Below are 25,098 nucleotides of genomic sequence, written 5' to 3' on the forward strand. Positions count from 1 at the left end.
CGACAGCCAGTGCCACCAGGCGCGGGCTCGGGCAAGGCAGAAACTTGGAGGGCTCGAAACCGAGCGCGAAGAGGTTAAGAAATCTTCCCTAGATAAGGGGTCAGCCCAGTGGGTAGCGGTTAAGTTTGATAATGACGGTAAACCTCTTTCCTCGCCACAAGCCTGGCGCTTCAGCTTTTTCTTTATTGGCTCTACTACGCGGCGGGTCAATGAACTTACGTTCGGGGTCGGTAGCAGGCTCCAGCCGCAGCCGTGGACCCAGTGCCCAGGCGGGCAGGTGCAGGAGGCTCTGACCCTGCTGGGGGGTGGTGGTGGGGTCGCCCCCCTGTCGTCCAGAGGCCCCCAAAATCTCGGCCTCCCGCGGGCGCTGCTGGAGCTGCCATGTGCAGATGCCAAAACGGAAGCTGGAGGGCGCACGGGAGGCAGGCGCGGGCAGCCGCGTCCTGCGGGGGGAGCCTCGGTGGCGTTGCCGTCGGGGCTCTTTGCTGGCCCCGCAGACACACCAAGTGGGGCCCGGAGGTGGGGCTCGGGATGACAGCAGCGGTAACACTGAGGGGAGCTGGTGACGGGCCTGGCACTTGCCTAAGACTTCGCATTAACCCAGTAACGTTGCAACAGCCCTAGGAAGCAGTGCTGAGTATCCGGGTTTACAGGGGAGGAAACTGAGGCACAGAGAAGTGGAGTTCATCCCCAAAGTCACAAAGCCAGGCTGAGCGGGGATTGGAACTCGCATCTCGCATCCCCGAGGCCGAGTCCTGGCCGCTCACGGACACACGGGAGCTCCCCTACGCACACCCACACCTACCCCAGCGCCGGGGCTGTCCCTCCCGGAAGAGGCGGTCCGGGGCGGGGCGGGGCGGGGGCAGGTCCGACCCGGAGGAAGTGCCGCCCCGCTGCAGGGACGCCCGGGCCGCGCCAGTGCTCCGGCGGGTCGGGCCATGGAGGCGGAGCCGCCGCTCTACCCGGTGGCGGGCGGCGCGGGGGCGCAGGGCGATGAGGACCGGCTCGGGGTCCCCGATGGGCCCGCGGCCCCGGTGAGCGGGGACGGAGACGGAGCGGGGGCGTGGGCCCCGGGCGGGCCGGGCTCTCGGGGCGGGCCGGGGTGGGTGCGGGGCCCGGGACGCCGGGCCGGGTCCGAGCGCCGTGCATGCCCCGCAGCTGGACGAGCTGGTGGGCGCCTACCCCAACTACAACGAGGAGGAGGAGGAGCGGCGCTACTACCGCCGCAAGCGCCTGGGCGTCCTCACTAACGTGCTGGCCGCCAGCACGGGCGGCACGCTCACCTACGGCGTCTACCTGGGTAGGGGCGCGCGCGCGGAGGGGAGTGCGGGGAGGAGGTGGGGGGGAAGGAGAGAGGAGGGAGGAGGAGGAGGAGGAGGAGTAGGGGGAGGAGGAGGAGGAGGAGGAGTAGGGGGAGGAGGGGGGAAGGAGGGGGCAGGGGTCTGGCTGCACCCCCGGCCCGGCGCGGGAGCACGGCCCGCCTGGCCCTGGCGCTTGCGCCCGAGGCTGCCCTACCTCGCCCTCCTCCCCTCCCAGACCTGGTCAGGGAAAGAGAAACCTCAGGGGCCGTCGGCCTCGCTTCCTCTTTCACTTCCCAGTCTGCTGCCCTCGCAGCTGCAGCTGCGCCCCGCCCCCCCCCCCCCATGCAGGGGGTCAAACTGGCAGAGTCCCCATGTCCCCGCCAGAGTCTTCGTGCGTGTGTGGACAGGGCGCCCTAGGCGGGTCTGCTGCCCTGAGAATCCGGAGCGCTGGGGTCCAAGAGGCCGGCGGAGCCAGGCAGTGGGGGGTCTGGACTCCAGTCGCCGACGCTGCCGCCGATGGCAGGGCGCTTGGCCCAGCCCAGGCTTCCCTCTCTGTCCTTGTGAGCGTTGGAATCGGGGATCCCTTTGGTGACTGGAGCTCCCTTTGAGGCTTGCCTTCCAGCCTCTGCTCATTCCCCCCGACCCCCCGGCCAGGCCGCCCCCTCCATGCCTGCCCCTTGTCCCCAGGCCTCCTGCAGATGCAGCTGATTCTGCACTATGATGAGACCTACCGCGAGGTGAAGTACGGAAACATGGGGCTGCCCGACATCGACAGCAAGATGCTGATAGGCATCAACGTGACCCCTATCGCGGCCCTGCTCTACACACCTGTGCTCATCAGGTGCGACGCTGCCGTCCCCATAAGGGCTGGGCTGTCTGCCTGATCTTGAAGGGGTACAAAAGCTGTTAGACCATGGGGCCTTTAGCTGCCCCCGTGTTCCTGGGAGACAGGGAGGTAGGGAGAGGCCCTGCCCCCGGGGGCGGGGGTGGAGGGAGGGCGGGTGCCGGGTAGAGGGTGAAACCTGGGTTTGGGGAAGGAATCAAGAGCTTTGCCCCAGAGCACATGGGGTTTCAAGTAACATGAATTCACTCAGGCTCCTTCCCTCAGCTTGCCCGTGCCCCATGTGGCATTACCCTCATGCCCTCCTTGGTGGCCTGGAGCCACAGTACCCTGCTGGGGTCAGGGCTGTGATGTTTCTGGAGAGAATCTGATCAGCCAGCAAGGCCCAGCTGCCCGCTCCTGCTCAGTCAGCTGTGGCTGCTGCTGAGGGACATTTCTCACTGAAAAAGGCATGGCTGGGCAGGTGCCCCAGGGGGTCCACTCTGGACCTGAGCCTTGGAGGCATCTGGTCCAGCCTCCCACACGAGACAAAAATTCCCTCCACAAGCACCCTCCCACCAGGCCACAGGTCTGTGCTCAGATGGGACCCTGAGATCAGTGGACAAATTGGATGGGTTTCAGTTCCCCCGTTTTTAAGAAAACCAAAACTCCTTTATTACAACTGCATGAAGAGCATTAGAATCATAATTGAAATCAGAAAAAAGGAAAGCGCCCCCAAGCCTTCCAGTAAATTGGCTAGCATCATTCTCCAACCGATAGGCATGGATGACATTTACGTCCCTGTCACCACTGTGTGCACACACACGCGCATAATGGTCTCTTTTGCTTTCTTTTCACTGCACACATCTTGGCCCACTCCGGTCTTCACAGTGAGAATTTTGTGATGGGAGCATCTTCTGCAGAGATGGGGACGTGCAACTGTGTCTCAGAGTTGGACATGGTGGCCCCCTCTCCTTTTTTGCGTGTTTACTTTGTGCTTATAGCTGTCTCCTTCTTAGGAAAAAAAATATTTCCTAGGATATTCTCAGCACTGCCCTTACTAGGTCAGAGGCATATAAAGGCTTTATGGCTCTTGCAACCTATCATTGTTAATAACAACGGCTAACTCTTATTGTCTTTCCTGTGTGCTGGGCACTTTGTTACCTGGTTCCTTACGACCCACTGCAGGTGCTCTAATCTTAGACACGGAGAAACCAGGAGCTTAAACAGCTGGCCAAGGCCCACAGGCAGCACCAGGCCGACTGAAGGTTTGAACTCAGGCGGAGTGACTCCAAACTGCCATGCTAAACCCCTCCTCAAACTACCAGGCTGGTTTTCCAAAATGCTCTGTCAATCTGCATGTCCACGAGCTGTGGGTTTTTTATTTTTGCTGAGGAAGATTCATCCTGAGCTAACATCTGTTGCCAATCTTCCTCTTTTTGCTTGAGGAAGATTGTTGCTGAGCTAACATCTGTGTCAGCCTTCCTCTATTTTGTATGTGGGACACCGTCTCAGCATGGCTTGATGAGCAGCGTGTAGGTCTGTGCCCGGATCCAAACCTGTGACCCCAGGTGGCCCAAGCAGAGTGCAAAAACGTAACCACTATGCCACTGGGCCAGCCCTTGTGTGTTAGTTTTTAAACCACAGCCTCACCAGCAACGAGTGCTAGTATTTTTCACTTTTTGCTCTTTTATTCCATCAAGATGTACCGTGCATTTTTTTGTGCCTGCTCCCAAATAGAGGAGAGGGGGCTGCCTATCTGGTTATTATGTGGCAAATAAGGAGAAGAAAAGGACCAGGGCCCTGTAAGAGTAGAGAAAGTAATTGTATCAGAAAACCAGGGTCATTTCACTTTGAGTTTCCTAGAAACCAAAAGGAGCTGATCGTGGGCACAAATACTCAAAAAACCCCCCCCCAGATATCTCAGTAGTGGTTTTTAGCCTAACCAGCCTCTGTGCTCTCAATGGGCCTTGTCCTGTTGCTTGTCAACACTCTTTGAACACCGTGTGATATTTTCCCATGGCCAGCAAGGCTGTTGTCCTAGGAGCCAGTGAAGAGGAAACTTCCAGACTGACCACAGTGGGCTGCAAGAGCAACTTGCAGGGAGGAGGGGACGCCAGGCTGCCGGCTCTGCCACTGGCCACCATGGCATTCTCTTTCTCTCTTTGCTCCTGGGTTTCCATGACCCGGCTTGGGTCAGTCCCTTGGGTGTGTGCCTGGGCTCTGCAGTCAAAGCACAGAAGCTCCGGTGGAGAAGGGGGGTTGGTGAGTCAGCCCAGGACATGAATGAGGACTGGGTGGGCCCATGGACCACTGACTCGTGACACCTGCTCCCCTGCTTTATCTCCTTCCACCCTTGCGGTGGCCACAGGAGGCTCTTGGTGTGGGCTCTGTGCCCACATTACAGCCGTGAAAACTGAGGTGCATGGACACGGTGGCTTGCCTGAGACCACCAGCAAGTCCGAATCTGTGGGACCTAGATTTGTGGCTGCTCTGGTTTCCGGCTGTGGCAGTCCAGGTAGGCCCATGGTACGAGCGGCCCTCTCACTGCCCACAGGTTCTTTGGCACCAAGTGGATGATGTTCCTGGCTGTGGGCATCTACGCCCTCTTTGTCTCCACCAACTACTGGGAGCGCTACTACACGCTCGTGCCCTCCGCTGTGGCCCTGGGCATGGCCATCGTGCCTCTTTGGGCCTCCATGGGCAACTACATCACCAGGTGAGCCTGGTGGCAGCAGGGCGGGAGGCTGGAGGCCCGGCAGAGCCTCCCCTGCATTGCCAACCTTGGCTGGGGGACCTTGGGCCAGCCCCTCCCCCCTCTGGGCCTCAGTTTCCCCATCTGTGAGACACCGGCTGGTCAGCCCCTAGCTCTGGGTGCAGGAAGTGCAGGCGTCTGGCAGAGGTCGGGCTGGGAAGAGCCTTCTCCTTTATGGTCCAGGATGGCCCAGAAGTACTACGAGTACTCCCACTATAAGGAGCGGGATGAGCAGGGTCCTCAGCAGCGGCCGCCAAGGGGCTCTCATGCGCCCTATCTCCTGGTCTTCCAAGCCATCTTCTATAGCTTCTTCCACGTGAGTGCCACATATGGGGCCACTCGGGGGGGGGGGGGGGTTCCAGGCCCAGAATCCACACATTGGAGCCCATCCCACAGTCTTTTCAGCCCTCTAGTCCCACTGCCCTTTCTTGAGCCAACCCCTACTTGCTTACCTCTGGCAATTGAGACCTCGTCCCACCCCTGTCCACAGTGCTGACCGGGAGGAGGTCCTCTTGTAGTGGGCACTCCCCCACTACTACCGGGCTGCCCCCAGAGGTGAGAGGGCTCCTGTCCCCGCGAGGCTGTGCCCAGACCCCTCCCAGGTCACGCTTGGGCCCCCTGCCTGGTTCCGTGCCCTGAGCCTGGCCCATGCTGCCCTCCTGCCCACAGCTGAGCTTTGCCTGCGCCCAGCTGCCCATGATCTACTTCCTGAACCACTACCTGTATGACCTGAACCACACGCTGTTCAACGTGCACAGCTGCGGTTAGTTCTCACGGGGGTGGGGTCCCCAAGGCCTGCTCACCTCGCCCACGGAGTCTCCCAGCAGACACTGAGCCCAGAGAGGATGCCCTCATTCACAGCGTTCAGGGCTGAGACCCAGGTGTCCTACGGCTCTGCTGGGCAAGGCACAGGGCCCTGTAGGAGTATGTGGTTAGGCCATCTGACCCAGCTGGGGTTGCGGGGCAGGGTGCCTTAGGGAAGGCTGCCTGGGGGTGGTGCCACCTGGGCTGAGGCTGCCTGTGGAATCTCAGGGCCAAGGACACCCTCAGAGCTCAAATCAGTGCAGGTGAGTGTATGGAGGTAGGAAGTGGACTGGCGCCGCCACGCCCCCCAGGGCCATAGCGCAGGAAGTGGGGGGGAGGAGCCCCAGTGGCCCTCACCTTCAAACTGTTGCCCAAAGGAACCCTGCCTTTGCACGCACGCCCTCGCCCGCCCCCTCTAACCCTCCCCTTCCACCAGCCCGCCCTGCTGCATTTCTTCCTGGCTGAGTTGACGGTGTGTCCTATTCCTTGCCTCACGAGGCCCCTCACCCGCCCCTTCTCAGGTACCAACAGCCAGGGCATCCTCAGCGGCTTCAACAAGACGGTCCTGCGGACGCTACCGCGGAGCCGAAACCTCATTGTGGTGGAAAGCGTGCTCATGGCGATGGCCTTCCTGGCCATGCTGCTGGTGCGGCCGGGGACGGGGTGGGGGCAGCCAGGTTCTGGGGACCGAGGCAGGGAGAAAGGGGCGCGGTTTGGGCGCGTGGCTGGCTGCCTGGAGGCGTGGTCTGAGCCGGGAGCCAGGGCTGAGTCCTGGGGAGGGAGTCTGAGCCTAGGAGCCGGGCTTGAGGCTCGGAGGCGTGGCTGATGCTTGTGGATTGAGACTGGAGTTGGAATCCCAGAGCCAGGGAGAGGGCGACCAGGCCTGGTGCGGGTCGAGCTGGAGACAGGGTCCCAGAGGATTGACTGTGACCTGTGAGGGGGCTGGGAGCGGACAGTGGGGTCTAGAGTCGGGAGGTGTGGCTCCAACCCGGGGTGGGGCGGGTACCGGGAGGCAGAACTGAGGCGTTGGGGGCGTGTCTAGGGCGTGGCTTAGCGCTGGGGGCGGAGCTTGGAGGTCCGTGCTGGGTTTAGGGGCGGGGCTGAGGTTTGGGGGCGGGGCCTGTGCCTGGCTGCCCGCCCCGTCACTGTGCACCCCGCAGGTGCTGGGCCTGTGTGGCGCCGCGTACCGGCCCACGGAGGAGATCGACCTGCGCAGCGTGGGCTGGGGCAACATCTTCCAGCTGCCCTTCAAGCACGTGCGCGACTTCCGCCTGCGCCACCTTGTGCCGTTCTTTATCTACAGCGGCTTCGAGGTGCTGTTTGCCTGCACTGGGCTCGCCCTTGTAAGTACAGCCTGTGTAGGGCTGCCAGAAAAAATAGAGGACGTCTGGTTAAATTTGGATTTCAGATAAACAACGACTAAGTTTGGAATACATGTATACGTATGTACAAGGGTGTCCCAAATAGTCCCTCCCTCTTCCTTCTTTTGCCCCTCTACCTTGGGCAAGTTACTTTACTTCTCTGAGCCTCAGTTTCCTCATCTGTTGAGTTCGGTGACGATGCTCACTCTCATAGGCGTTCTGCAGTTGTGGTGGAATAACGCCCGTAAAGCATTTGGTTCCATGCAGGGTACAACCTTGGTGTCTGGGGACACTGTCCAAGCTTTTTCCCATTGTCCCCGAGGAACCTGCCCGCCAGCCTCAGAGGGAGTTAGCCCCGAGGTGGCCCAGAGAGGGCAGGGTGTGGCCCAAAGTGAGACCACAGGTGGCGAGGGCCAGAGCCTGGACCAGCTGACCTCCAGTGCTCCCTCCTGTCCCACAGGGCTATGGCGTGTGCTCCGTGGGGCTGGAGCGCCTGGCGTACCTCCTCGTAGCCTACAGCCTGGGCGCCTCAGCCTCCTCCGTCCTGGGCCTGCTGGGGCTGTGGCTGCCGCGCTCGGTACCCCTGGTGGCGGGGGCCGGACTGCACCTGCTTCTCACTCTCGGCCTCTTCTTCTGGGCCCCCAAGCCTCGGGTCCTGCAACACACTTGGATTCTCTATGCAGCAGCTGCCCTGTGGGGTGTGGGCAGTGCCCTCAACAAGACCGGGCTCAGCAGTGAGTGGGGCACTGGGACGGCTGGGCAGGGGACCCTGTGGCTGCCTTGGGTGGTTGGGGGCGAGCACAGAAATCCCAGGACAGATATGGGGTCCTGGGGACACACTGGAGGTCTGCCATGGGGTCCTGTGGACATGGTGGAGGTAGGTGGGGATTCCTGTGGATGCTCCAGAGCTGGAAGGAAGGCCCGTGGATACTAGGGACAAATGGGGACAGCTTTGGACACCCTGGGGACAGGGATGGGAGTTGCATGCCTTGGACAGCCTGTGGACATCCCAGGGTGGGTGTCCTGTGCACACTGGGGGGTCAGTGTGAGATCTTGTGGCCACATGGAGTGGGTGCGGGACCCTGGCCACCCCTTAGGGATAGTGTGAATAAACACATTGGGGTACCTCATTTTCATACCAGAGGACAGGGCCCACTTTGGCATCATTTTCATGAGTCTGTGCCTTAGGGAGCCTGGGAAACAGCGGGTGGCCCTGTCCCCACCCCAGTGCGTAGGTGCAGATATGGCCTTTTTTTTTTTTTTTTTTTGGAGGAAGATTAGCCCTGAGCTAATATCTGCCACCAATCCTCCTCTTTTTGCTGAGGAAGACTGGCCCTGAGCTAACACCGTGCCCCTCTTCCTCTACTTTATATGTGGGACGCCTACCACAGCATGGTGTGCCAAGCGGTGCCATGTCCACACCCGGGATCCTAACCGGCGAACCCTGGGCCGCCGAAGCGGAACGTGTGAACTTAACTGCTGCGCCACCAGGCAGGCCCAGATATGCCCTTTTTATAGAGAGGAGCTGGGAGCAGGCGTGAAGCCCCAGCACTGGTCTGCAGAGTAGCAGATTCCAGGCCCCAAGTCTGGGCTGCTGGGGTGTGGGGCCCCGTTTGCAGAAAGGAGGAGGTGGGACAGAGTTCAGCTGTGTGATGCTCTGCCCGAAGGTGGGCCTGTGTCAGTGACAACGCAGCTGGTGCACACAGGCACAGCTATTTGGGTCTTCCATCTCGGCATCCATTCTGCTGGGCCGGTGCTGTTAACAGTTTTGAACATCAGCCCTGGGGGTATGGCGTGGTGGATGTCGTGCCTGCTGCGGGCAGGGCAGGGGCTGGCTCAGGTGACCCCTGCACCCACCATCCCAGAGTCAGCCACCTGTGTCTGACGTAGGGGATGGAGCCCCACGTGCTGGACCACATTGTCTTGGCCGTTTTGCTCAGGGCAACAGGCTCCAGGCAGCGTCCAGCCTGGGTACCTCGGGCCCATGATATGACTGGACGGGCCTGGGCCTGGCGTCCCCTTCTGCCCAGCTCTGCTTCCTGCCTTCACCTTGGGGACCTCGTGTGCTCCGTGTCCCCTCATAGCAGCCCTGTGGGGTACGGTCACACTGCAGAGCCTCAGGATGGGGTGTTAATGTTCTGAGTGCTGGCCAGGGTCCGCTCTGCTGGGCGCTGTGTGGACTTTGTCACCAGAAAACCTCACATCACAACATCATACGTGTCATCTCATTTTACACATGGGGAAGTGGCTCTGGGAGTTCACTTATCCTGGGCCAGCCACAGAGGCAACATTTGAATCCACACCTCTGTGCCAACTCTCTCCACCTTACTTATAGTCCCGAGAGTAGAATTTGAGTCTCCTGGCTCCCTGTCCGGTGCTTTCTGCCCACCCCAGGGAGGACTCTTCGGGAAACAGATTCCCCCTCCCCACTTCAGCTTTGATCACAGACAGCTTGGTGCTGTAAGCAGGTTCCCTCCCTTAGCACCAGGCAAGGAGGAGGCACAGCCCCGCAGGTGGGAACCCCGCGCCTGGGTTCCGGGAGAGGACAAGACGTGACTGCACATAGAGCTTTCTGCTTTCGAGGCCACACGTGTGCCCCAGAGGGAGGCCCACCTGAATCTTGGCTTGGGGCTCACCTGCTCCTGCTGCTGCTCAGCTCCTGGGGCGGTGTCATACCCAGGGTGTTCGCTGGGTGCGGGGTCGGGGGGGGGGGGGGGGGGGGGGGGGGGGGGCAGCCAGGACCCATTTACAGTGGCTCCCTGGCGCTCCAGGGTCCAGGGCTTGGACAGGTGGGTCAGCCACCCTGGGCCCTTGGTGACACCGCTCTCCTTCCTGCCCTGCCCCGCCTGCCCACAGCACTCCTGGGAATCCTGTATGAGGACAAAGAGAGACAAGACTTCATCTTCACCATCTACCACTGGTGGCAGGCCGTGGCCATCTTCACTGTGTACCTGGGCTCCAGCCTGCCCATGAAGGTGAGGCCGGGCCGGGTGGAGGAGACTTTCTGGGGCATCAGGCACCCCCCACACCACGCCCCAGGCCACAGATACTTTCTGAGTGCCCGCCTCACAGCCCCTGAAGGCCACCACACCCCTAAGGCCGGGCCTTGGGCCAAGCCCACTGGGTGGCCCCAAACCCAGCACTCAGTGCCTCACTCCCGCTGGCCTCGGTTTACCTATCTGAAGAGGTTCACAGCTTGCTCTTTCCTTTGGCACATCCCAGCTGCCTTGTGGGTAGCTTGGTAGCCTGTTCACCAGATGTTGGGCTCTGAGCTGGATGCTGAGGGTCTATTTCCCCTTGGTGAGCTCAGGGAGCAGGGTCCTTGTGCTCTGCTGCCCCCCACTGGTGGGTCAGTTGAGCAGGTCCCGACTGACATTTAAAAAATTAAATCGAATAGGACATAGGGAGTATGCATGCGAATATGTGTGTATGTACTGAGATATGATGTCGAGTTGTTTCTGACTGTGAGCTCCAGTCAAAACGACTGAGAAGCATTATTTATGGTCCCCTCGGGTAAGGGACAGAGTAATCTAAGTCCGGGGGAAGGAGGGCCACGCCTGATGAGGCGCATATCAACATCTCCCATCTGCCCATGAGGCAAAGAGACGATCATTAGAGTTAGGGAAACTGAGGCCCTAAGAAGGAGGGTGACTGGAAGGGGCAGAGCTGGGGTTTGAGCCTTATGGGCAGGAGGGTGCCCAGGAAGGGGGGTGGCGTGGGCGGCTCCTGGGAGGAGGGAAGGACTGCAGAGAAGACGCTGCGGGGTGGGAGACTGCCTATCCAGGCGGGGGCTGGGCAGAGAAGGCCTGGGTGGGCGGTGGGGGTGTCCGCGAGTCCCCAGCATCCCTCCCTGTGCGCCCAGGCTAAGCTGTCCGTGCTGCTGGTGACGCTGGTGGCCGCCGCGGCCTCGTACCTGTGGATGGAGCAGAAGCTGCGGCGGGGCGTGGTCCCGCGCCAGCCCCGCATCCCGCGGCCCCAGCACAAGGTGCGCGGCTACCGCTACCTGGAGGAGGAGAACTCAGACGAGAGCGACGCGGAGAACGAGCGCGGCGGCGGCCGGGGGGACGGCGTGGAGGAGGAGGCGCCGCCCGCGGGGCCCCGGCCCGGCCCCGAGCCGGCCGGCCTCAGCCGCCGGCCGTGCCCCTACGAACAGGCGCTGGGGGGCGATGGGCCGGAGGAGCTGTGAGCGCCCAGCTGCTCCCGGCCTCAGTTTCTCCGTGGCTCGGGTCGGGGACCCCTCCGACTCCTGCGCAATCTTCAGGAGGGACCCTGTGCGCGTCCCCCCACATCTCCCCATGTTAGGGAGGGCCCTCCCGGAGCCCGGGGCCACCAGGAGCTTGGCTTCCGTCCCGCAGCCCCCTCCTAAGCGGGGTGGGGCCTGGAGACCCCTGGGCCAAGCCTAGGGTTCCAGCGACAGCACAGCCGACCTCCCCCCACCCCAGGGGGCGCTCCCTACGACGACGCTCTCCCCAGGCCCCCCGCCCCCCGCACGTGCCGCGGCCGCGAGCAGGGCCGGGGTCCTCCTGCAGCACCCCTCCCCCGAGTCCCGCCCCGGCTCGGCCACAGCCCTGGCCGAACAGGTCGCGCGCTTTGCACATCCGATCCCTATGGTCTGCCACGAAGCGCGACTTTTTATGGAAAATGAGCAATAAAGAGATTTTGTATTTTCCTGCCTGGGAAGTCTCAGCCGTGCCGGGGTGGAGGGTGCCCAGGGTGTAGGCCAGCGGACCTGGCCGCTGGGGCACTCACCGGGGGCCTTGACCCTCCCTCGGGGGAAGGGTCCCTAAGCCCCGCCCACCTGGCTGTCCTCCTTCCTGGAAGCCCCGCCCCTCTCCACGCCCGCCTGCTTCGCCAGTCCCACCGCGCCCGTCCAGGAGAAAGAAGCGCCTGGAGTGGCCTGCAGGGACCTCAGCGAGAGTGTGAGGGGGCCGCCAGTCCCTCGTGGGTCTAGAGGACACGACAGACTCCAAAGGCCCAGGTCCTGCTCCCCCTCCTGTAGTCTAAGCATCCCCAGCCCTCTTGCCCCCCCCATCCTTTCTCTTTCTTTTGGGGTGTTTCTAGGGAGCTGGGTCCCCTTTGGGGGCCAAGTCCACTTCTGAGCCATATCAAGGTCACCCTGTGCTCAGGATGGGTCGAGAGAACGGTTGTCCGAACCCAGGTAAACTTGGCCACGGCCCTCTCTCAGTTGCATCCTCAGCCTCAATGCCCATGAGAGAGGCAGACCTCCGGCAGCCTGAGGGTGCCGAGGGGACTGAGACCCCACTGTGAAGAGCTTTGAACGCCTGGATGAGGACAGGCAAAGGGGGCCACAGGAGGGTCATAGACTCCCCCAACTGGATGCCAACAGATTCTCTGCTGGAGCCCCAGCATTCCTTACTCTCCACCCCCTCCGTGCCCACCTGAAGGCCAGACTTTCGTCCACACCCCCTGCAGTATCATAAATGTTGCTCCCTTCTCTCCTCTCCACCCGCCGGCTGCCCTCACTTGAGTTTCTTTCTAGCAGCCTCTAGGGGGCCCTGGAGCCAGGCTCTGTGACCTCAGGCAAGGGCTCCACCCATCTGAGCCACAGGCTTCTCCGTAAGGTGTATTTCTGTACAAGAGGAAGCATGTATGAAACTCCTTAGCAGGGCGCCTCCGAGGTCCCCAAGCTCTGTAGGAAACTCACAAGGGTACAGAGGATAGCTTAAATTTTCTAAACTTTGGAGGGAAACAGCAACGCTGTACAACTGTCCACCTGAGCAGACTAACAGGTCCCGGTGGTTCACACTTTCAACGGTCGATCACACTACATTCCTTTCACATGTATCTTCGAGAAGCTGGGTTTTCTTTGATTTGGGCGATAAAGAATGAAAACCACAATGGACCAGGAAACAAGGCTGGAGGTGTCCAGTCTGAGTCCAAGGTTAGAGAAGCTGGCCAGTACTCACAGCCGATTAGTAAGTAGTGGTGGTTATGAAAGAATGAAATAAAAGTACTGTTTTTTCTTTCTCTTGACTTGTATTCTATTTTCTAAATGACCGCTAAGTTATTAGAACCTAAATACTTATGAAGTTATTGGGACCTAAAACAATTCATAAATAGAACTGTTGGATGTTTCTTTCAGCCTAGGAGCGCCATGAATTACCAAGACACTGAGGGTGCCAGGAATGGAGAAAGTTCAGGCACCTCTGTGTTAGCACAGGGCTGGCACAGAGATCGCTCTCTGTGAACGTCAGCTATTAACGTCATGTACCTACTGGGAGCCCCTTACTGGATCCCGTGGCCCCCTCTTGCCCAGAAAACCAACTGTGGCCTTTCTGGACCCAGTTCTAGAGAAGGTGATTAAATGTATGGTCTGTGATGCCTGAGAGGGGAGCCCCCCCACCCCACCCCGGGTCTGCTGCAAACAACACAAGCTGGTTACCAAGTTGTCTTTGGCAGCTTTGGGGGGTCCAGCAGTCATGCAGGGCAGTGAGGGCTACAGCTGTAATGAGGGACACAGCTCGCCTCCCCCAGGCGGCCTGTACTCTCGGGCAGGTGACGGTCCCACGCTGCCTACGTCGTGCAGACTGTCAACAGCAAGCAGACCCAGAACAGATCAAGTGGTGGGGCCCGTGGGCTGGGTGAAGCGCCAGCGCTCTGTCCTTCCAGTTCCCCAGCAGCATCTGGCGTGGAGGGGAAAGTTCTCTGGCGGCAGATGTGGTGACATCCTCGTGGCAGAATCTCAGCTAAGCTCCAGTCACAGTGGGGCAACCAGACACGCAGACACTCAGCCCCTGAAGGCCGGGCAGGGTGCCATCTGGAAGAGGGTGGGCCATGGGCGTGCCAGGCAAGGGGGGTGGCGTGGGAAAGGGGCTGCAATTCGTCACAGTTCAAAGTCTTTCTAACTTCCATCTCGATACTGGACAAAGACTCTGATGTTGGACAGATGCCAAGGCTCCCCAGGCCCTTGGAGCGGCCACTCGGGAGAGGGCGTGGTTTCCGATCATGTTCTGCCAGAGTGATTTCTCCATCGGAAGACTTGACAAGCCCCCCTACTGCTCCTGGGACACGGACGAGACCCACACACTCACATATGACAGGCCACACACACCCTCCTGGCCGAGCAGTGTAACAGGTCATGGCAACAAGCCCCGGCAGGCTGGCTCTCTGAGGGCAAGCTAACTGAGCCATCAGATGTGAATGCCTGGTCCCTTGGAAGCTCCAAGTCTGGTCATAAGGTATGACATTGACGTTGGTGTCATCGCCCCTTGTCTCTGTCGCCTCTGGATAAGGTGACCAGCTGGAGGCTCTGGACCCATGAGTAGGAGATCAGACTCCCAGTCAAGGCCGTCATTGCTCCAAAAGCAGCTCTGTGATTTTGTCCACCTGCATAAGATTTTTAAATTAAAACATCCCAAGAACCTACAGTCTAAGATTTGTGTGTGTGTGTGTGTGTGTGTGTGTGTGTGTGTGTGAGGACGATTCGCCCTGAGCTAACATCCATTGCCAATCTTCCTCATGTTTTTGCTTGAGGAGGCTTAGTCCTGAGCTAACATCTGTGCCAATCTTCCTCTAATTTCTGTATGTGGGATGCCTCTGCAGCGTGGCTGACTAGTGGTGTAGGTCCGTGCTTGGGATCTGAACCCACGAACCCAGGGCCGTGGAATGGGAGTGCGCGTGGAGCCTGTATCCGTACGTGGGTGAATAGAATACTTTTATTAAAATGGGTCAGACCTACCCAGCTCCTGCCTGGGATCTCTCCCTTACCGACATGTGGAGGTACCACTAAGACACAACTACTTTCTAATATTAATTTCTCAACTTTGGGGCTTGTAGACTGCACAATGGGGTGACTCCCTTGCAGGCACTCCGAACTTATACAAAGCAGGCCTGAAAACACAAAACTCTCATGGGAAAGTTTTTCCCCACCTGAGCCCAAATTTCCTTACATCTTCTGTGCCTGTGGGTGGAATTTCTTCTACCCCTTTCCCAAAAAGTGTTGCTTTGCTATGATCCTACTTTCTGCATGCCTTTATACCGCCCCCTGCCTGGTCAGGGTCCCAGCTCTCAGCCTGTGGCCCTTGGTCTCAGCGCCCAGCCCCTCCTGCTCAGGCAGCTGCAGCATGAGCATTTCTTCTTGCTCACCTGGGCTCCAGTCCCTGGTTAAAGTTCTGTGCGCTCCCATTCCACGGTCCCTCGGAAGCCGAGCTCGAAACCCAAGATTACAGAATGCACAAGGAAATGGGTCACTGTGGTTGAAAGACTACAGCCTCCAAAAGGGCAGAATTAGACACCCTTCTGTTACCTCTCCCAACTATGAGAAAGGGCCTGTAAAATAGGAACGTACAGCTTCTGAAATGGCTCCCAGCGGCCTCTGACCCCTGACCTTTCACACCTTTGTGTCATCTCCTCCCCTTGGTGGTGGGATGGACCTAGTAATTTTCTTCTCACGAATAGAATATGGCCATGGTAGGCAGAATGCTAAGCTGGCCTCCAAGATTCTCACGCCCTCCTGCGAGTGTAGGCAGGACCTAGAATGCAGGGGGAGAGAACTCCCATGGTTCACTTCTCAATTAGTTGCCTTTGAGCAAATCAAAAGGAAGGCTACCTACATGGGCTGGAGCCAATTAGGTGAGTCCTTTAAAGAGGACAGGTGGCCAAGAGGAGCCGCGTTGACTCCTAAAACACATCAGCTGTGAGATAATTAATGGTTTTTTTAAAGATTGGCACCTGAACCAACATCTGTTGCCAATTTTCTTTTTTTTCCTTCTCCTCAAAGCCCTCAGTACGCAGTTGCATATTCCAGTTGCAGGTCCTTCCGATTGTGGCATGTGGGACGCCTCCTCAGCATAGCCTGATGAGCGGTGCCATGTCCACACCCAGGATCTGAACCAGCAAAACCCTGGGCCACCAAAGTGGAGCACATGAACTTAATCACTTGGCCACTGGTCTGGCCCCTAGTGGGCGTTGTTTTCAGTTTCCAAGTGTGTAGTGATTTGTTACACAGCAAGAGAAATACAGTGGGAAAGGAATTGGCTGTCACTTCTGAGGTTACAAGACTGTGGCTCTGTCTTCATACTCCCTCGCTCCCTCTGAGGAAGCCAGCTGCCGTGTCCTGAGCTGCCCTGTGGGGGTCCCACACGGCAGGGAACTGAGGGTGGCCCCCGTGCCCAGCCTGTGAGGGCTCCCAGCCCATCAGCTCTAGAGGAAATGAATCCTGCCAGCAAGGTGCGTGAGCTCCGCAGCAGGTCCTCCCTCTGCCATCACCTTGACTGGGCAGCCTTTGCTGACCGAGGCACACAGGCTTGGCCATGGTGCAAAATGTATTTATCACAGTAAGCTGCAAATGGGTTCCCCAAGAAGGGCTCAGATAGGGTCTGGAATGAAACAAGAGTGAGTAGGGAGGGTGGCTTTTGATCTCTACTGCAGTTAGGGAGTGGAGCAGAGTTGTGGGTGCTGTGGGCAGGCTGGAGCTTGCAGGATTTGAAATTTCTACTGGCACCAAGGGACTGACACAGGCTCCAACATGCATGAAGCTGGAAAGCGTGATGCTCAGTGAAAGAAGCCGGGACACAAAAGTGTCGGATTGCATCTATATGAAATATCCAGACTAGGCAAATCCACAGAGACAGGAAGATCAGTGGTTGCCAAGGACTTGGGGGAGGGGAATTAGGGGCTGCTGATGGATGTGGCGTTTCTTTTTGGGGCGATGAAAAAATTCCAACTTTAGATAGTGCTGATGGTTGCTCAACTCTATGAATACACCAATAACTACTGCATTCTACATATTTCAAGGAGGAATTCTAGGGTATGTGAATTATATTGCAATAAAGCTGGTATTAAAAGGAAAGTCGTTTGGCATACAATTTAGTGATCATTGAAAATTTGGGGATAATTGTAGGGCTATGGGGTGAAGGGAAATATCTTCAATGAAAGTTTCTAGAAGGTTAGCAAAGTGGGCGGTAATTAGAGAAGGCAGGGCTGATGGTGGCCCATGGCCACTTTGCTTGGTTAATTTTGGGCAGAAGAGAAAAAGGGGGAGGAGTCGGTGAGGCTTAAGGTCTGTTTTGGGGGAGATTTGAGGAGTGGTGTCATTTTTAGAGGGGCATAGGGGGACAGGAGAGCACATAAGGGGAAGAGGACGTGGGAGCCGCCCCTGGAATGATGTCCATCGATTGACATGGACCCAGCGGCTGGAGTGCTGCCACCGTCGGGAACGAATCAGACATCTAGGCAGAGGAGGTCAGGATTCGAGAGCAATCTCGCTGGGGTTCAGAATATAAAAATTTTGAGTCAAACTTGCGACGTTTAGGCACAGAGTCATATTGGTGAGGGAGGGCCCGACGCTGAGCGAGTGCCGCGGGATGATGGCATGACCACGTTTATCTTTCCACCTGTGGCTGTTACATCTTCTTGTGGATAAAAGGAGCCCAAGGGTGCCCACCTTCTATTTTCATGCTATTTCCACTATTCTAGAAGAACTGTATCTGCTAATGTGTGATTCCCTTTTAAATTTAAAAGATGATCAATTGAACAATTTCAACAGATTATATCTTGTTGGAATAGATTTATCATTTTAGATTCTAGGAGGCTGTGGCCCCTGCAGAACATTGAAGAAATCAAATGATATTGGATGGCAGTGGGGCCAAAAGAGGGCCCATTGGGCATTTCAGACCTGAGTGGGATCTCCAATGGGCGGCAGCGTCCTGGACCCAAGCCGGACTCCGAGGATAGCCAGAAGACTGAGCAGTGGTGATTTCATGCAATGGCACAGATTCGAAGACAACCTGAGAGTCTGGAAGGACTGACCTGGAATAGGCATTGTTTGGGGTCCTCATTTAACATCCGCATATTCAGGAGGACTTGGGAGCATCTCCTCCTGGAAGACACTTTGTGATGGGCCAATTTTAATTCTTAACTCTCCTATGAGAAACGATCACTAGGATTGTCAGTTGCGCCTTTTATATTTTCAGTGAATTTTGCAGCTTAGGTCGGGTCTACATCAACAGAATACCAAAAGCAAAGGTCGTTCCCTCTTGGGATTTATAATTAGAGGGTCGTGTTCAATGATGCTCACCTGAGGCCTCCCTCGATCCGGTCTTTACATCCTTACAGGATGGGAGCAAGGTTGCAAATGTGCGAATTTTCCTGAGCGTCTTGTTGAGCGTTTTGTGTTTGGTGAGCAGGTAAGATTTAACGATAGTCGTTGAAGCTGGGAAGTCTGGCACAGGGCGAACCATCTGGCACTGTGTGTTAGGATATCTTAAGGTAATGCATGTGGTGGTTTTGTTTTTATAGATAGCTGGCATCTGTAGCTGGCCCAGGAGTCAGGGGAAATGCGGATGAGGCTGCTGGTTGGTCAGAGCGCTCTCTGGTGAGACAACAGCCCACAGTTCAGCAAACTGAGCTGACCCTTGGGTCTCCCATGTTTGATCAGGAGGTCCCCATGAGGGGACAGAATGACTGCTGGCCAGACGCTCCATCACTCTTGCTGGTGGTACAGTCATCTGCAAAGTGGGTGAAGTCCCTTTGTTGTTTACTCACTTGTTCCCAGGGGCTCCCACAGTGCCTGATCACTCTGAGAGAGGGGCAGTCCCCCTGGGCGTCACAGTCTCGGGTGAGGGACTGAGGACAAGGAACAGCTGCCGCTTCCTGCACAGGGGATACGCCCGATGGCCCCTGTCTGGCATTTGCCTAAAGAGGTCATCTGTATTGCAGCAAGGAGGCTTCTGTGGGGAGCTGAGCACGTGGGCTGCTGTCTCCATGACCCAACATACAAGGGTCATCGGGTCAGACCCAGCCAGCTCAGTCTCAAGAAGGCCCACCGAGCCTGCAATTGCTGTTCCAACCGAGTGTGTCCGGGAGCTGACGCGGGCGGTTTCTCATGCCAGAAACGCACCGGCAATGGACAGCTGTCCTGAGGAGCCCCGAGGCTCTCGAAGGCATGAGCAAGGGCGACTCAGGCCTCATCTAGAAAGGAGTGTCCTGGGGGCATCAAGGAAGGGCTGGTTGCACAGTTAATGGGCAGCAGGTCAAGGTCACACACGACAAGGCCAGGCCAAGGTCAAGGTCTGACTGCTGGGGTGGTGAAGATGCAATGAGCCACCCGTAGAGTTAAGGTTTATTGTTTGCATAGACAATGCAAAAGAGGATAAGGCCAAGATGCCAGCTCCCTGCAGTCCTTGTCCCCTACATCAAAAAGGACGACCCCAAAACAAAAGGGGCCAGGGGACAGTCTTCCTCAGCAAAAAGATGAGGATTGGTGGCAGATGTTAGCTCAGGGCCAATCTTCCACAAAAAAAAAAAACCAACAAACACTACAATGAGATACCATCTCACACCCCAGAAAATAACACATGTTGATGAGGATGTGGAGAAATTGGAACACTTGTGCACTGCTGGTGGGAAAGTAAAATGGTGCAGCCACTGTGGAAAACAGTATGGCGGTCCTCAAAAAAGTGAAAATAGAATTGCCATATGATCTACCCATTCCACATCTGGGATACACCAAAAAGAATTGAAAGTAGCGTCTTGAAGAGATATTTGTACACCATGTTCATAGCAGCATTATTCACAACAGTTAAAATGTGGAAACAACCCAAGTGTCCATCAACCAATGAATGAACAGATAAGCAAAATGTTGTCTATCCATACAATGGAATATTATTCAGCCTTAAAAAGGAGATCCTGACATATGCTACGACACGAATGAAGCTTGAGGACTTTATGTTGAGATAAGCCAGTCACAAAAGAGTAAATCCTATATGACTTCACTTATATGAGGCCCCTAGAGTAGTCATATTCGTAGACAGAAAGTAGAATGGTGGTCGCCAGGGGCTGGGCGAGAGAGAATGGGGAGTTGTTATTTAATGAGTATAAAGTTGGAATTTTACAAAATGATAAGCATTATGGAGATGGATGGTGGTGATGGTGAAACCGGAGGCTAACTTGATTTAACTATACTCAGCTGGTTGTCTGTTTGCAATAGTGGTTAGATAATGCGTTACTAAAACCCAGCCAAGAGATAACAACTCCGACGCTTGGGTCACCACGCTAACAGATGCTTGAGTTTTTCAGGAACTGAGAGTTGACTCCTTGTCCAGTTCAGGCTGGTTTTAAGACCACTGACTCATCATCTGGGCCTTTGAGGATGACCAGGAGGTGACGTTTTGACATCAAGGAGCTGCAAACTCCATCCTCAGACCAAAGGGATGCCGCCATTTTGTGAAGACGCGTCCTGTGAAGAGCCATGAAGCTTGGCTATGCTTGCTCAGATTGTTACCGAAAGTTCGGTCTCTGAACTCGGTGCCAATCCACACAGCAAGAACAGATTTTTGGGTGAAAAGGAAAAAAATAGTTTCATCATTTTCTTTGCCAGCCAAAGGGAGTACCAGCCGGCGAACGCTCTAGGAACCACTATCAGCACTTTCACACCAGCCTGCGTTTGGCCTCGCGAGGCTGCTCACGGGGAGGCGGGGGTGGAGGGTGAGATGAGGGGATCCACAGACGGCTGTCGTCCGTTGTCTGTTTCTGTGGTGGATGGTGGATCTTGATGCCAGGAAGCCAAAGAGTTGGGCTCCGGGAAGCTTCAGCTTCTCCATCTTCTCTGGACATCACTGTCCCTGTCGTGAACTTCAAGGACCCGTGATTGGCCACAACTTCAGCATGAGCTCAGCGCCAGCCCACACGGGCTTCAAGAACTTGTAACTTCTGTTTAGTGGTAAAGGTCAGGGAGTCAAAGGTTAAAGAAACAGATATTTACATGCGAGTGTCACTAAAGAAGCAGGGCAAGGAGCTGAGTGCTTTTGGTTTTAACCCCATATACGCTGGGTTCAATGTAGGGGAACCTATCAGGGTCGGTATTAATTAAAAGCCTATAACCAGATCATCAGTCACCTCCCTTCTCCTTACCTGCAATCATCTATTCCCGCTTCAGACCACCCTGCCCCCTGATCCCATAAATACCACTAGTCCCCCTTTTGGGGGTGGTGGATTTAAGATGGGTCTTCCTGCCTCCTCGCTTGACTGCCTTGTGATTGAACCTTTCTCTTTGCAAACTCCTTGTCTTGGCAATTGGCACAACCATGCAGTGGGCCAAAGGAACCTGGTTCGGTAACAACGGTCGCACAACGTCAGGAATGTATTTAATACACCTAACAATGGTTAAGATGGTAAGTTTATGTTTGGTATAGTAATTTTACATTTGTATACTTTACCACAATAAAAAAAAATTTTTTTTAAAGAAAAGTAGCCTGATTTCTAAAATTCCGGAAAGAAAAATAAGTTAAAATTAAGACAAGGCCTCTGGGGCCGGCCCCGTGGCCGAGTGATTAAGTTCTCACGCTCCATTTCGGCGGCCCAGGGTTTCGCCGGTTCAGTTCCTGGGCGCGGACATGGCACTGCTCATCAAGCCACGCTGAGGCGGCGTCCCACATGCCACAAGTAGAAGGGCCCACAACTAAAAAATAATATGCAACGATGTACCCGGGGGCTTTGGGGAGCAAAAGGAAAAAATAAAATCTTTAAGAAAAAAAAAAAAAGGCTTCTGAGCACTGTCAGGAAAAATTTGTGACCTAGAGATAAAGCCAAGATTGTGACAACACAACTTTTTGCTGAGACCTCAAAAGATGAAAGTATTAGCATATTATTCACCTGCAAAGGGATGTTTAAAGAGATGGAGGGTGTGCCTCGCAGAGAATCTCCATTGAGTAATGGGGCCTCAGGAAGCTTAAGGAGGCAGTCCTTCAGGTTTCTCAGCTGGAGCCCAAGCTAGAAACTGTCTTATCTCAGAAAGACCCATGGGTGTGCCCTTCGTCAAATTGGGCCAACCTCAAAGAAATTTGCAAAATTCTCACAGCATTTTTGAGAAGCTTTGCCAGGTGGGACTGAAGGGCACAGACAATACAAAATGAAAAGAGGCCATTGGCCCCCCCCCAAATCCTACTGGCAGGAAGCAGGCTGAGCAAACCACTCAGTTGCAAACATTTGCACCCTTTCGTAAGAAAGAAAGGATGATTCAGGGCCAAGAGAGCAGAGCCGAGAGCTGGGGAGAATTCTTCCCAGACCTTGGAACCAGATCAAAGAACTCGCAATATTTTCCTGGTGGGATTTCAGAATTGCTTTGGACCAGTCCACCTGCATCGCGCCTCCATTTTCTCCCTCTTTGAGCAGGAAGGTCTAGCACTAATCCTACACAGAGATGATAGGATGGTGGTCAAGCCACCAGCCAGAGCTCTCGTCATCTCAAGGCTCAGATGGGAAAGCCCCCTCCCCCGGCTGTTGGCAGAATTCGGTTCCTTGTGGCTCTTGAGCTGAGGACCTCAGTTCCTCGCTAGCTGTTGTCCACAGCTGCCTTCAGTTCCTAGCGTCTGGGCCTTTGCACAGGGCAGCCTGCAACACGGCAGCTGGCTTCATCAGAGGAAACGAGCAAGGAGACCCAGAAAGAGTGTGAGCAGGTCCAATGGTAGTCTTTGATTTTTGTGGAGGTGACATTCAAATAACATACAACTAACCATTTTAAAGTTACAGTATGGTGGCTTTTCCTGCATTTGCAATGTTGTGCAATCACCACCTTGCTCTAGTTTTGAAACTTTTTCATCGCGCCAGGATAGCACCCTGTATTAAGCAATTACCCCAAACCACTGCGTCCAGCCAGCCCCTGGCAATCACCAATCTGCTTTCTGTCTCTGTCGATTTGCCTATTCTAGACATTTCATGTGAAAGGAATGATGTAATGACCTTTTATTAGCAAACCTAATCCTGCGATGTACAAAAACCAAATTTCTTCTAATATAACTCGCCATATTAATAGATTAAAAGAGAAAAGGCATATGATCATTTCAACAGATGAAGAGAAAACATTTGATGACATTCAGTATCCATTGATGACTTAAAATGAACAAAACAAAACAAGATTTTTCATCAAGCTAGGTACAGAGGGTATTTTCATCACCTAGTAAAGCTAGGCATTTTCATCACGTGGTAAAGAAATCTTCCAAAACCTTACAGCAAACATTACGCTTAAAGGTGAATTGTTCGACACAGTCTCATTAAGAACAAGAACTAGATGATAATTCCCACTGTCATGTGCTTCTATTCAACATTGTATTGGAGTTCCTAGTCCATGCAGCAAAACAAGAAAAACCAGTCAAGTATAAGAATTGAAAACGAAGAAACAAAAACTCATTTTCTGCGCATTTTATCTTCATTTACATGGAATCCTATTATTATTGGAACTAGTAATGAAAATAAGATTAATACAAAGAAGTAAGTTGCATTCCAATACCCTACCTACACACTTCTAGGAAATGTAATTTTTAGAACACCAATAAAAACAAGTTGCCTAGGTATGCATCTAGCTAAAGACGTGCTAGTGGAAAACAAGTACCATATTGTACTGAGAGACTCAACAAAGAGCTAAAACAGCATGAACCATGTTCATGGATGGGGAGATTCATAATGGTGTCAGATTCACCACAAATGGTCTATAAATTTAAACACTGCCAATCAAGACCAATAGAAATCTTCACGGAACTTGATGAGCTGATTCTACTATGTTGATGAGAAACAAATAGGCCAAGAATAAACCAAGATAATTTGAAAGAAAAGCAAGATAAGGACACTTGCTCTACTAGATTTCAAGACTTTCAAGACTAGATTTCAAGATAAGAATTACATCTAACATCTCCTTACCAATCAAGCAAGCGAGAAGAGGGAGTGAAACCTTTCAAGTGTTAGGAGAAAACCACCCACCAATCTAGAACTCAGTACCTTGCAAAATTATCCTTCAAAAAGGAATGAGGAATAAAGCCTTTCTCAGACAAACGATAATTGGGGGAATTTGTTGCCAGTAGACCTGCCTTGCAAGAAAAGTTAAAAGAAATTCTTCAGAGAGAAAGTAACATCAGCTGGAAATTCAGATCTACGTGAAGAAGGAAAGAGTATCGGAGAAGGAACAAATGAAGGCAAAATAAAAACTTTTATTTTCTTATTCTTAATTGATCTAATAAATAACTGGCTCAAAATGATAATAGGAAAAATGCGTTCAAATATATATATGCATATATATGTGAATGAATGACAGCAATGATACGAAGAATGAAAGGGAAAGGAATACTTTGTTATTATAAAGTATTTGTACTACCCGAGAAGCAGTGGAGTATTATTTGAAAGTGAACTTGGATTAGCTGTAAATGTATACAGAAAACTCTAGGGCAATCACTAAAAAAAGTGAAAAAAGGGGTATAATCAATATGCTAAGAAACCAAATGGAATCATAAAATAAAATGCTCAATTAAAACTTCAGAAGGTGGGAAAAATGTGGAAGGCAAAAACAGGAACAAAGAACAAGGACAACAAATAGAAAACAATAATGAATATGGTAAATATTTATCCAACTATATCAATAATTACCTTAAGTATCAATGGGTTGAATGCAACAATTAAAAGACAGAGATTATCAGAGTGGATCAAAAAACAAGACCCAACTATATCTTTCTACATAAAACCCACTTTAGACATAAAAACACATATATAGGGATGCAGAAAGATATACCATGCTCATACTAATCAAAAGAAAGTTGGAATTGCTACATTAATTTCAGACAGAGCAGACTTCAGAGCAAGGAAAGTTATCAGGGATAAAGAGGGGCATCACATAATGATAAAAGGGCCAATACTTCAAAAGACATAACGTGTGTGCGCCTAATAACATAGTGTCAAAATACATGAATCAAAAACTGATAGAACTTCAAGAAGAAATAGAAAAATACACTATTATAGTTGGAGTCTTCAACACCCCTCTATGAGAAATGGACAGATCCAGCAGGCAAAAAATCGGTAAGGACGTGGTTGAACTCAATAGCACCACGGACAGCTATGGACTACTTCATCCAACGCAGGAGATTACACATTTTTCTCAAGCTCTTATGGAACATTTGCCAAGACAGACCACATTCTGGGCCATAAAACACACCTTAACAAATTTAAAGGAATGGAAATCACTGAATGTCTGCTCTCAGAACACAGTGAAATCAAACTAAAAATCAATAAAAGACAAATAGCTGGGAAGCCCCAAAATATTTGGGTATTAAACAA

The 25,098-nt window shown here is 54.1% G+C and overlaps 1 protein-coding gene across 3 annotated transcripts; it reads left to right on the forward strand.

The window, feature by feature from the left end:
- Positions 1 to 875: 875 nt before the first annotated feature.
- UNC93B1 (unc-93 homolog B1, TLR signaling regulator) lies at positions 876 to 11,710 on the forward strand. Of its 3 annotated transcripts, XM_046644710.1 has the most exons (11): positions 876 to 1,034; positions 1,159 to 1,300; positions 1,989 to 2,142; positions 4,679 to 4,840; positions 5,060 to 5,192; positions 5,546 to 5,639; positions 6,202 to 6,326; positions 6,841 to 7,023; positions 7,502 to 7,775; positions 9,898 to 10,016; positions 10,904 to 11,710. In XM_046644710.1, exons 1-11 carry the CDS (start codon positions 939 to 941, stop codon positions 11,225 to 11,227), a joined length of 1,806 nt encoding a protein of 601 aa, XP_046500666.1. In that variant the 5' UTR covers positions 876 to 938; the 3' UTR covers positions 11,228 to 11,710. The 3 variants fall into 3 exon arrangements, with proteins under 3 accessions (XP_046500666.1, XP_046500669.1, XP_046500668.1); XM_046644713.1 differs by lacking the exons at positions 9,898 to 10,016; positions 10,904 to 11,710 and adding an exon at positions 8,433 to 9,742; XM_046644712.1 differs by lacking the exon at positions 1,159 to 1,300 and having other exon boundaries at positions 905 to 1,034.
- Positions 11,711 to 25,098: the final 13,388 nt, after the last annotated feature.

This window comes from Equus quagga, chromosome 17, assembly GCF_021613505.1.
Source record: "Equus quagga isolate Etosha38 chromosome 17, UCLA_HA_Equagga_1.0, whole genome shotgun sequence".
Taxonomy (NCBI): Eukaryota; Metazoa; Chordata; class Mammalia; order Perissodactyla; family Equidae; genus Equus; species Equus quagga.